General features: G+C 46.4%; 1 protein-coding gene across 3 annotated transcripts in view; it reads left to right on the top strand.

The window, feature by feature from the left end:
- The window catches only part of LOC125940531 (chitin deacetylase 1-like), a 60,668-nt gene extending 56,078 nt beyond the window's left edge, over positions 1-4,590 (top strand). For all 3 annotated transcript variants that reach the window (XM_049656809.1, XM_049656807.1, XM_049656808.1), the window contains exons 4-5: positions 2,685-2,930; positions 4,007-4,590. In XM_049656809.1, the coding sequence (XP_049512766.1) occupies positions 2,685-2,930; positions 4,007-4,496 (736 nt within the window). In that variant the 3' untranslated portion in view covers positions 4,497-4,590. The remainder of the gene's footprint in view (positions 1-2,684; positions 2,931-4,006) is intronic.
- The last annotated feature ends 8,815 nt before the right edge of the window (positions 4,591-13,405 follow it).

The raw sequence follows: 13,405 nt of genomic DNA, 5'->3' as shown, positions 1-13,405 counted from the left end.
CATTCGGTCGGCGATCGGATGCGGACGGTTCTGGTTTTCCAATCTCCTTCCTTTACAAGTTCCTTTACACATCTAACACTACCCTTCTGCTGACTGTCGTTCAGGTGTGGTATTAGTAATTGGTTATTTATTTATACAAGACACTAAAACAAGTGCGAAGTGAGGAAATTACCGCTGACCGCACTGTTAACTGTCTGTAGCTATTCTATACACCAGCTCACACCTGAACGGCAGTCAACATGCCAGGGGGTTGTTGAGGAAGGGAAGGAGACAGGGAGAGGCTTAAGGGAAATATTTACGTACCGTATACAATGAGGTAAATAAATAAATAAAATTTGAAGCCGGTCCACTATGTCAAGATGGAAGAGCAGCGAAGCAGTACTTGTTGATTACTGCATTAATTTATATATGGTTAATTGCTATAGTGATTGAATAGACACGTACGCATAACTTAGTAGCCTGTTATCGTCTTTTATTTTCTCTTTGTCAGCATGGTAACTATTGCGTTGTGGTCACTGTGATACACTGCATCTACGTTTTTTTTTTTTTTTTTTTTTTGCTCCACCGCGCATGATATTGGCGCGGAATCGTTTTAATATTTGGCAAAAATTATTGCCCACGATTTTAACAAACCCCATCGAATCCGTGCCACGTGCAATTTCACAAAGTAGACGCAACCCGCCTTGTCAAATGAGGCAATGTTTATTTTGCTCTATATAAATACCCGGTCCGGGCCTTTTGTGCATTCATCCAACGTTGTGGCCCCAGGTAACCAGTAGTTCCCGTAAGAAGCTCCACCGGGAGGCATCAGCTGAAAAAATGTAAATTACAAGCATGTGTCATTTCGCTATTTAAACATAGGAATACTGCGTGTAGAGCCGAAACATGCGAAAGCGGTGAATGGGCGGCATTACAAACAAAACTATTTGCTTTTACATACCTGGCATAGAAAATATCCGACTCATCCCAAACAATACCATAAAATATGAAAACAACTGATTTCCACGCATTCCCCCATTCCCGGGCGTTATTTCCTGCGCTTTAATAGCACAAATACACGGGCGACTTACACGTTTCCATAGCTTGGCCTCAGGCGACGCGATGGTATACGCTTGGTACACAGATGGACGCAAGAGGCCCCCAGCCGGACCATGCTATAGACGCTCGCAGAATGCCTTCTACTCGCACTCAAGACAAATGCGTGGGTGCAAAGTCCGTTTTCAATCCTTTAGAAGACGGAATCTTCGAATTACAAGTTCCTGCTTGTTATGTTCCGCGGCGTTATTTTTTGCGTGTTAGCCGGCGCAAGCAACACACTCCCATGTTATCACTCTTGGAAATCGCTCATCGAGTTTTCGACAAGCGCGGGTACCGAAAGAAGGTATATGTTGTTGTGGGGCCACAAAAAACGTCACAAACTTGTCCCTCTAAGATTCATTACACGCCAAACTAACTTTGCGACCACACCACGGCCGAGCTGCTTATAGCGAACTGCGTCACAGCGCCCTGTGCAGCCAGTGCACATGTGCCTCAAAAGTACCGAGATAAGGTACAATAATCCCCTAGGGAAGCGTCGGAAACATGTCCCAGCACGATTCATTAACTCAAATTAACTGCGCCACGGACGGCCGAGCTGCTTTTCGCTAACTGCGTCTTTAGTCTCGGTCCCATGCCGTAAGCCTAATTGCGTCGTAGACTGTGAAACAAAATTTCTCACCTTGCCGTAGTCTAATAGTGCAGTGGTGTCTTGCCCCAGTGCAGAAGGAATGCCAGAATACACCGGGAGCCCAAGAAACCAGGTTACACCCAAAAAAAAAAAGACAGACGGCAAGCCGAACGTGCGAGCGCTCACACGCGCAGCCGTCCTCGCTGGCTTCAGTGGAGTGTCTGGCGCATGACGCATGCATATGGCGCGTCATTGGCCTGTCGCTAGGTAACGCAAGAAAAATGAGTCCAAAAGTATAAGTTCATTTATGAACAAAACGTTTTAGTTTCCGCGGCAAAGAATTAAAAAATAAAACAATGTCGGTTAACTTAAATTCACTTTTCTTTTTTTCGATGCTCGCGGCATGCTAACGTTCGGCATCAATACTATATAGTAGCTTGACGTGTTCCCTGCTTGCCAGTTTTCGCCGAGTGATCTCTCTTGTTGAATTTCTTTCTCTATGAGGCTACTGTGGGTTCAATTTTGTCGACGCGACCTTTTTCTACACACCCTGTCCACGCGCTCACTATTGGTCAGAAGCTAGCCACGCATATACAGCTTCGCTGTAAGAAGCGTCTATGTAAACATGAAAAACCATTGTTCGCCATTGTCGTCACTTCGGGGATCAGGTGCCTGCAGCCGCTTCGGCTATAGAGAGTTACAGTGCAGCCACCATTAATTTTTCTCTCTTCCTGCTCTCTTTTACTGAATAAACGACGAATATACTAGAACGCAAACGTGACGTATATAATGTGACAATATCTTGGAATATATTTGACAATAAGCAGAACGGCGCCTTTGGTATATAGCTTCATATAACTTAGGGTCCATGACAGCTTTCCCTTTCATGTGCGGCAGCAGCAGTGTTTATTCTTAATCGCGCGGTTTGCCATACGGTACATTATTTTTTAAAACAAACGCGTGCAGTCGTTCTTCGCGAGGAATCCAGCCGTAGCATGTGCTTGTTTTAAACGCGCAGTTACATGAACGAGCCCGACAAGCTGCCCTTCTTCCCGTACACGCTGGACTACGGCCTGGGAATCGAGTGCATGGTGCCGTCATGTCCTAACGGTATCCACCGGGGCTTGTGGCTGGTGCCGCTCAACTACCTCTATGGGACGACCTTGCGCGGCGACGGATCGCGCGCGCTCGGCAGCAGCTGCCCCATGCCCGACATGTGTATTCCGCAACCCACCACGGAGGAGGACACGCTGGATTTCCTCAGGTGCGCATGACACGCGCGCGTGCGTGTGCTGAAAATATACGTAGACAGGAAAAAACACTCGTGTACTTCTATTTAGGTGCACGTTAAAAAACCCCAGGTGGTGAGAACTAAACCGGGTGCCTCATAATCATATCGTGATTTTGCCACGTAAAATCCAATAATTTGTAAAATTCTTGGATTCACTGATGCTTCGCCGAAAGGCGGAGCATCAGTTGCGATAGCAACTTACTAGAGAGCTATACGGAGTAAGGATAGTAGTTTTATCAGCTGTATAAACTTGGGCATGCAGCGGCAATAGCAACGCGCATAATGTTGTAGACGCCGTCGCGCCGTCTTGCCCGCGTTCGCACCGAACGCGCGCGGCATTGCTGACTGTTGCCAGGACCTCTGGGGGCGGCTCGGAGGTTTTCGACGAGATCACGGGAAACTCGTTGAGCAGCGTCGGAAGTCTTTACCACCTTCTCGCCTCGCAACGTTTTTATATTAATACGCATTTGATGCCGTAGCTAAACGTCGCCTCCCCTCCCTCCCTCCCGTAACCCCACGGCCTTTCACGCGACGGATGAAGTCGCGTTTGCTCTCTATATATGGTGATTGTAAAGGAGGATTAAAGAGACGCTTAATTCTGCAGCCCTTCAGGGAGAATGGCGCAGAACGCGCGTTTGTTCTCCGCCGTGCGTTCGCTCCCCGTGAAAGCGGGCGTCCCTCGCCCCCTTTCACTCGCACATACAGCGTCCGGTGCGCGGCGACGATTTCATCGCCGTTGACGTCATACGGAACCGCACGGCGACGGCGACGGCAGAAATCCGCTTTGAGTGTCCATATAATTGCTATCGCAATAAAATCACTACTACTCTTTGCATGTGTAGGAATATGCGCTTTACATGAGGCCTTTACAGGCGTTGCACCGTCGATATCAATGTAGCGAGCGCGTTCGATCGCGCCGTTTCCGTTTGTGCTTAGACGGCGCGGTGCTCGCTTTGCATGTTCGCGGTGCCCATACGCTTGCGCGTAACCCGCGCTCACGATGTGAAACGTCACTGTAACGTTTTTACCCGCTTTATGATTCCCCACAGGTCCAATTTCGAGCGGTACTACCACACCAACAGGGCTCCGTTCCCGGTGTTCACCCACGAAACCTGGCTGTGGAATCCGGGGCGCAGGCAGGGTTTCCTTGCCTTCGTCGACTGGCTCCTGACCATGGACGACGTGTTCATCGTCACCGTGGACGAAGTGGTGCGGTTCATGCGCGACCCCAAGCCCCTCGGCGAGTACGTGCAGACCAGCTGCTCGAGAGCCTCGGAGTTCCGGCGTTGTCCCCAAGTCTACTCGTGTTCGTTTCCCCGTGCGCCGATCAGTAAAACCCGGAAGCTCATCGGCTGCAGACGGTGTCCAGGAAGTTACCCGTGGTTACGGGACGTCGTGCGAACAGCGAACGATGACGCACGAGTAGCCTGGAAACAGTACTTTGACGCCGGCTGTGTTCTTCTGTTCTGCTCGACAGTCGTCGTCTGTCTCTGCGTTGCTGCGAAGCGGTTCGGGCGTCGTAAGACGCACTTCGTTTAGCGCGTCTACCTTCCCGCTTAGTCGTCGGATTTCGAGTTTGCCCGATGCCTGAATTGTATCTGTCGACGCTAATAAATTTGAGACCGGTCATTAATTCATGTGTAGTGCGCAATTTTTTTTTATTGCGATAGCAATTATATGGACACTCAAAAGCAGATTTCTGCCGTCGGCGTCGCCGTCGCCGTGAGGTTCCGTATGACGTCAATGGAGATGAAATCGTCGCCGCGCGCCGAACGCTGTATGTGCGAGTGAAAGGGCGCGAGGGACGCGCGCTTTCACGGGGAGTGAACGCACGGTGGAGAACAAACGTGCGTTCTGCTCTGATGATAAGTGGTTCTTGAGGGAAAGGGAAAGGTTGGCGCTATCTTCTGCAGCCCTTGAGGGAGCACGGCTCAGCGCCAACGGGGAGGGGTAAGTGGGAGCGAAAGAAGGGATAGAGTGGAGTCGCCATGGCTGGGCGAAGCAAAACCGGCAGGCATAGGCGGCACGTATCAGGCCGAGATGGAAGGCCTTGGTGTGCTGCAGAGTCTGCAGGGGTGTTGTGCCAGGCCGGTCAGGCCCGGGGTGGGGTGGGAGGCCGTGAGGCCTTCCCGCTTGTAGAAATGTCCTTAGAGGCGTGCGGAGAGCCCTGACGAGTCAAGGAACTCCACGACGCCTCGAAGTGCAGAAAGGTGGTGTCGGCCGGGGAAGAGGAGATCTTCCTCCTTGCCAGAGGGGAGGCCCAGGCGGCGGAACTCCTGCAGGAGTGGGCCCCGCTGCTGGAGGTACGCCGGGCAGGCTGCGTTCTGCTCTGTGCTCCTGATGATGATGATGATAAGTGGTTCTTGAGGGAAAGGGAAAGGTTGGCGCTATCTTCTGCAGCCCTTGAGGGAGCACGGCTCAGCGCCAATGCTCTGTGCTCCCTTAAGGGCTGCAGAAGTAGGCGTCTCTTTCCTCCTCTACAATCACCATATATGTAGAGCAAACGTGCCTTCTTCCGACGCACGAAAGGCCGTGAGGGGGAGGGGGAGGGAAGGGAGGCGACGTTTAGCTGCGGCACCAAGTGCCTATTTATATCAGAGGCTCCGGCAACAGTCACCAACGCCGCAAGCATTTTGAGCGAACGCGGGCAAAACGCCGACGGCGTCGACAACAGTTCTGCGTGTTGCCGGTGCTGCTGCATGTCCAAGTTTATACAGCTGATAAAGCTGCTATCATTACTCCGTATAGCTGTCTTCAAATTTGCTATCGCAATTGATGCTTCACCTTTCAGGTGAAACTGCGACAACTTTTTAGTAACGCGTGATCTAATTGTTTGATAAAGTGAAGCGAAAGCAGCCGCGTTGAAAACATCATCCGTGACTCAGCATTGTGCTGCTAAGCACGAAGTCGCAGGGTCGATCCCCTGCCGCGGCTGTCCCATTCCGATGTGGGCGATGCAAAAGTGTCCGTTTATACTGTGCTCGCCCGGGATGCGGTAAAGAAGGCCAGGTGGTCAAAATTATCCGTAGCCGGCTGTTCAGGGACACCAATCACTCAATGAACGAATGAATGAATCAAGCAATCAATCAATTAATCGAAACAAGGTACACTGAGCACCACAAACATTCTGATGCGACGAAATTTGATAAGGTGTGACGCATATATCCCTATTTCAGAAACACTACACTGTATCTCCGAACTGTTCATGTCGAAGACAAAGTACAGTTTTGTACAAGGTTGAATATTAAGTGATAATTAGCGAAGTCATTGTGCGAATGGTACTAACCATACATTTCTAGAAATTTTTGTTATAGAATTGCTATTATATTGAATTCATTTCGTTCGTTATCCCATGGCGATCGCAACATGGTTCCATATATCGTAGTTCGGTATTTAAAACTGGCAGTGCTAAAAAAAACCTGCTAATAAAACCTGTGCATCGCTGGTAATATTCCATTAATGCGACAGCCGCAGCTTGGGAAATATTTCGTCCCACGACATGCAAATAGCGTAGCTCCGGTAGCTGTTGGATGGCTGGAATGTGTGCAGTATGCGCGCACCTGTCGCACCCTTGGCCTCTGAGATCTGTTACCACAAACGGAGCGCGCAATGTCGGGGGTCACGTGGTAAGGTGTAATGGTTCCATGACTTACATTTGGTAACGCAGATGTTTTCTTGATGTCAGGGGTACAATCAGGGCTCGATGGCAACCAATGGTGAATTGGGGTCTCACGGGAAGACTATACAAATGCAGCTGTGCTTCATGTGTGATGTGGGCTGGACAAGTTTTGAAGTGAGGGAAGCTCAGAGTAAAATTGATTTTGAAGAACGACTGAGGAATATAAAAGAAAGTAAACGTGTTGCGAGTGTTTTCGGGTATTTGTACAGGAAGAACAGTGACTCACAGTAGAGGAAAAGAACTATAGGAAGCTTATACCAGCAAGTATATGCGACCGGTATAGTAAGCAACATGGCAACAAAGAACGTCAAACATAATAACTCAGAGAGGCTTAGACAATATCATGGGTGGCGGCAATTGAATAGAAACTTAGTTTGAGTATCTACCTAAGAGGGAAAAAAAAACGAAATCAGGAAAGAAACAATGATAACTCAAAGGAAAGCTCCTTACTTTTCGAAGCGAGATCAGGATGCCTTAGAAGGCGTAGTTAAATATCGAGGTATACACCAAGGAAGCAGACATGTGCTTGCTGCGGTAAAGCCAGTGTTGGGCAGTATCGAAGATACATGTATCTTATATACTATCTTAAATACTCTTCGAGTATCTTGTATCTGTATCATGAAACATCTGGCAGAACGTGTATCATTACATATGTTTCTCCGATGCATGAAAGAATGTACCGTGTATCTTAAATACAAGATACTCCTATCGCAACATCACCGTGCGAAACTGTAAACGTTGGCTGAACTCCGCCTCTCAAAAAAAAAAAAGACTCATACTGCTGCCAGTATAGAGACCCCTGAATTAAACTAAAGGCAGCGACATTTATTTATCTTTCCGCCAGAGCCCTCTAGAGAGGGCAGGCGATGGCGATGAATGAGGTCTGCGCGTCCCTAGTGGTGGGACAGAGTCACGTGGAGGCGCTCGCGCCGTCTGGACAAGGATTGCACGTTAATGAATATGTCGCTGACGAGCGCTTTACGCCAGCAGATGAATAGAATATGAAAGGTCATTGCAGCTTTATGTGCTCTCTGTATACACGATGCGTCACAAAAAATGTAGCTACCAGCGTTGTTGCTGCTGTGCACATGTCTGGTGATCCGATATTGCGTAAATGGTAATACGTTCACGGACAAGGCAAAACTCCACAGGGATACTGCAGCATCGTGCAGATGCTTCTTATTGACGTTCTTGTAATTAGACAGAGACCCGCTAGCTGGTCGGCAATTACAAAAGCGGCAAGCAAAACCCGCTGACATCGCTGCGTATAAATAGATTTCGTGTTAAGCAGCTAAAGCAACCCGAATAAATTATTTCGGAATGAAAATATTATACTTTGAGCAAGAAAGACAAACATTTTGAGATAGCAGCAGATATTTCATTCAAATGAGACGAGCTTGATCGGTGTTAGGAAATTTCCAAACAAACATTTCTGTGCATACGCGTTTGCTGGTACATTATACAGGGGGTTTCACTTAACTTGTGCCAATCCTTAAAAAATATGCAAATGCTACGTAGCCGGACAGAAGCAAGGTAGCGTTGTTTGCCATCGCTTGGAGATGCTCATATTATTTTTTGCATTCCGCCTAATTAGATAATTAGTCCTAATTTATTAATGAACCTCTCAATTATTATAATTAGATGAAAAGTGTGAATGAAAAAATTGTAGAGCGACATTAAAATATCTCGATACAGCTTTCTGTTGCTCAATACGTGCCACATAAAAGTGTTCTTCCGAGCGTGAAAGAAGCCCGCGAATACACGCGAAGTGCCTCGAGTGGCACCGCCGCCACCATTAGTTGGAACAAGGCGGGGGGGGGGGGGGGGGGGGGGGGGGATTAAGCCAAGCGCCTGCGGTAGCGTAGTCCTACGTAAAGCCCCTCCATACGCGTTTTCGCCGGCGGTGGCGCGTGGATGGAGGGGCTTTAGTCCTACGCAGTGCAGGACCAAGTGTTCGATTGTCAGGGACCCTGGTGGAATACAACGCAAATGCAATGCAAAGTTTGCAGTTATCGCCGCTATGCGGCACGCATGTCACATCGCGTGTGTCGGGTTCGGAAGTTAACCAAAGATCAGTAGGCCGGTTGGGTTTGGGAGCCCACGGTAATACCACAAATGAGGCATTGCAGGGTGAGATGGCTTGGGCCTCTTCTGAAGTCAGAGAAGCGCAGAGCAAAATTAGTTTTGAAGGAAAAGCTCAGGAACACGGATGAAAATAAATGGGCTGGCTAAAGTGCACAAGTATCTCTACATGAAAAGCGTGGACACAGAATGGAGGAAGAGGTCAAGGAAGCTGGCAACCAAGTACAGGATAATCGATAACTGTAAATAGACAACCAGGAGTCATCAGAAAGAAAGTGAGAGAAATAGAGACCGTGAATTGGATGCAAAGAATGGAAACAAAACGGACAAGCGAGATTTACAAGAAGAGAAGAAAGAAATTAGAAGGGAAACTCTGTACGATAACACAAAGGGCAGTGCCTTGCTATTTGAGGCTCGATCCGGTTGCCCAAGGACCAAAACATACCGGAGCAAATATTAGGAACTTTATTAGACATGTGTATACTGCAGTAAAGATCCAGAAAGCACTCAGCACATCCTAATGGAATGCGACGGGATCCACCCAGTGAGAACCGTAGGTAACGTGCAACTCCAGAAGCGCTTGGGTTTAAAGTGGAAGTAAACATCAACAAATCAGCCGTAGAGATAAGCAAGAGACGATTAGAGTACTGGTGGAAAAAAAGCAGGGAAAAGATGGATACGACCTCATCTCTTAAAATCATAGGTAGCGATACAAGGTAATTTTTTGAAAATGAAAAAGAATAATGAGAGGTATACAAAAATGCTAGATAAAGAACATGTATAGTATACCTGATTAAATCAAGCAGGCTAGGTGACTATTTCTCGCCGCCCCGTTTCAAAGGGATGCCAATAAATCATCATCATCATCATCGTGTAGGGAGCCTACATGCAGCGCTTGCGTGTAGGCTCCCTAATCACGTGACAAGTGGCATGATTCTATCATAGAGTTAATATAACCGACTCTAGAGGGAAAGCTCCCCATAGCGCCATGTATTGAAACTGGGAACCGCAAGGGCGCTGCCATGTTGCTACCCAATGCTGGGCGCGCAGACGCCATAGAGTTATTATAGCAGGCGCAGACGACGAGATGGGATTCAGACGAGGCGCGCAATCAACGCGATGCCGAGCTTCCGTCAGCATGGTAGCGCCGTCTAGTTAAGGCGCCTGCAAACGCAGCATTTTAAACACGGTAAATTTTACATCAAAATTTTCTAAATAACCATCCGATCTTTCCGAAAAATACACGGAATGAACTTCAAACGTTGTTCATGCCTACGTGCTACGTATAAGTGCTCGCTTTTGCATAATATTTTGAATATTTTTTGTGCTACGAAAATGAGTCGTACCAACACGGCGCTGCCTTTGTGATTCTCGCTTTTTTCGCCCAGCTTTTCCTTTAAAGTCTCCTCTATGAATTCGATGCCCACATAAAGCCAACAGACAATGAAGCCATACACGAGACTCGATGCTGTAATGCAGTGCACTAGGTACTGCTGCTGATGATGATGGTGATTTATTGGCATCCCCTTCGATATGGGGCAGTGGCAAACAGTCACCTAGCCTGCTTGATTTAATCAGCTATGCCATATATGTTATTGTCATTCTAGGATCTTTATGCGCCCCCTTAATCTTCTGTTTCTTCCTCAAGACAATCCAACCATTTCTTGGCCAGTACCCCATAGTGGGTAGGAGCCTGGGGATAGCTGCGACGCACACCGACGGCGGCGGCGGATGACATCGCCAACCGAAACAGCTACAGAAATGCCCCCCCCCCCCCCCCCCCCTCCTAACAGCCTACGCTGTAAAATACCTATTTTTTTTTCTTTTTTCTTTTTGTGCTGGCAAGCTTGAACAGGTAATGTCGCGCCGTGTAATTAAAAGAAGTGCGTCTTCGTTCCACGGGAAAAAAAGGCATCTTGAGGATCCGCTGAAGTACTTCATGCATGCTCGACAGACCAGAGAACGCCAAGCGACAAAGTGAGGCAGTGAGACATCGGCGTGCAAGGCGGCCGCATTTCGATGGGGGCGAAATGCGAAAACACCCGTGTACTATAGATTTAGGTGCACGAACCCCAGGTGGTCCAAATTTCCGGAGTCCCCCACTACGGCGTGCCTCATAATCAGATCGTAGTTTTGGCACGTAAAACCCCATAATTTAATTTAGTGAGACATCGGCGCACAAAAAATTCACCGACGATTACAATACTCCCTAATGCGAAATTTGAGCGCAGCTATACACTTGTTTTCATTTCGCGATATATTGAGGCGCATTACAATTATAACCAAAACATGGTTACATAATAGTGTAAGCAACATGCTAGTGACGTCATCCCATCGGATATTTTTAGACGTGATCGATCGTGCCGGGGAGGCGGTGTTGCAGTTACTGTAAAACACACGCTCTCCATTATAATCCAGACTCGAATAGAAGACCAAGAAAGCCTTGTCTTGACTGTAAACTGCTGGAGTCATGTCTACACAGTGTGCGCAGTGTATGGGCCTCCATCTGCCCTTCCGCAGTTTTTATTTAAACTACATGACCACATGTCATCGCATGTACACGGTAAAATAATTATGGCCGGAGGACTTTAATTTGCCATCAATTAACAGGTCTTGTAAAAACATAATCGGTTTACTGGATAACCCAGTGCTTGAAATAATGCTGGCATGTGACTGAGAACAACTTGTGTGTGACGTGACCCGTGAATGCAGTCAAGGTGGTAATATTTTAGATTTGGTTTTTGTCAGTAGTAGCTTAAGGTGGCGGTCCCACTCCGGTGGCACGAGCCCCCCGTTTTCTGTACTTTTGGAGCAACCGTAGCAGGCTCTTCTACTTAGGATATAATTAAGTTGTCGTATATACCATAAAAAAGGCTTAATTCTTGTAGATTCCAATCTATATATAATATAAGCAAATTGATTAATGTGATTTAGAAATAAATGCTCAAGAACAAGCGTGAGATACATGTTTTTTGCGAACTGTGTCTCAGTTGTGACCATATTTAGAAGAAACTACCGCATTTACTGCATTGTGGCTTGCTCTGTAGCTTTAGGACATACTTATCTATTTCCTAGACGTAGTAAAGTAATGTTGAATTTTTACTTTTTGTGTAATTTGCTTTTGAAAATTGCCAAATATCGCAATCTTCCGTTGTAAACAGCCCGGCAACTACACGCTCAAGGAAGCTAAATTTTGGATAAATTAGAGTTCAAGGAATTTCCATCTAGGACGCAAAAATTTCATTCATGTGCCTTTATTAGTTTTTTTTTAATAATACAAACGAAATTACGCAATATTTAGAATTCTGGTTGTACTATTGCCCATTTTTGCGGGAAGGTACTAAAGCTACGAAGCTGCGGTTTAAAACCGCAACTGATCTGACATATATATATATATATATATATATATATATATATATATATATATATATATATATCGAATTACTAGTTCAACAAGCGAAAAAGCCTGCAAATGTGTATGTCAGGTATTTTTGTACTTAACAAAACTTCTCCTATTTGAATTAGCAATTATTTCTTGACCCTTCATAAAATCTATCTATGATGCAGGGACAAAAGGCAGTGAGTGCCCAGAAGTCCCTGATCCCTCCCAGTAGCTGCAATGCAGTGCACATAAGAAAATGCAGATTTGTTAGGGACAATTTCGCTAATTAAACAAAGAATTGTACTTGGTGTCTAAGCCTATATACAGCATAAGTGTATTGCTAGTTAGGGTAATAGTAATGTCGAGGTTACACACAACGAAGTATAATTAACATAAATGACTTGCAATATTCACAAGACGGACAGCACATGTGTGCGACGTAGGAGAATTACAACCAAATTTCCAGCGAACTTGTTCCTTTCGAACAGTTTCAATAAAAGTTTAATTTTCCTGTAATTATATCACATAGTTTGAAAAGTTGCTCATATATGACGGTTCCGTTTGAAACCTTGCCCGCATGTAATGCTTCGGAGCACTTCTTGTTCGAAAATTTTAATAAAGCCAGTAATTCATTAACGCACACGTGACTTCGCCATAACATTTGCCATGATGTACTCCCTCTCTCCCTACTCTGCCGCCTCCCCCCCCTCGCCCATTCAAATTACGCTAGATGTGGTATCGGTTGAGTCGCAGTTCTCCCAGGGCAGTGGGATAAACTCTGCTTTGTTAGTAAAACACATTCATAAAGCTCCGGATCGCTTCCTTGAGTAATTTACTGCAAATATCACAATCAGTCCCCTGTCTTTGAAGTTTACTTAAATAGTGCCCATACTGTTCCCTTTATTTTCTCCAAATGTAAACGATGTCTCTTGTTTAGTTCTCCGAAGACATTGCTTAAACCAACTTAGAATGCCTGCTGACGCATGAAAAATACGGCGAGAAAATGACCGCTCAATAATTATTTGCAACGCTTATAACTAGGCCAAGAATGCAAAAATGTTGTCGCACATTGCACTTACCATGACCCCCCACCCTTTTCCACGAAATATAAGTCTGTTGTAACCAGCAGCTATGTCGGGACACTGGGAAGCATAGCTGAAAGTGACCATATCACACGCTCAAGCGCTTGAATAATATTTTTTTTTTTTACAAATACTGTGTTTGATTCAACCTCATTTAACTTCGCACAGAGAGCTTTCATAGCGTGCCGCCAATTTTCGCTAAATTTTGTCTTGGTGGCGTTTA

The sequence above is a fragment of the Dermacentor silvarum genome, chromosome 10 (genome assembly GCF_013339745.2).
Source record: "Dermacentor silvarum isolate Dsil-2018 chromosome 10, BIME_Dsil_1.4, whole genome shotgun sequence".
In the NCBI taxonomy this organism is placed as follows: Eukaryota; Metazoa; Arthropoda; class Arachnida; order Ixodida; family Ixodidae; genus Dermacentor; species Dermacentor silvarum.
The sequence above is the reverse complement of the archived record's forward strand: the minus strand, read 5'-3'. Positions and strand labels throughout refer to the sequence as shown.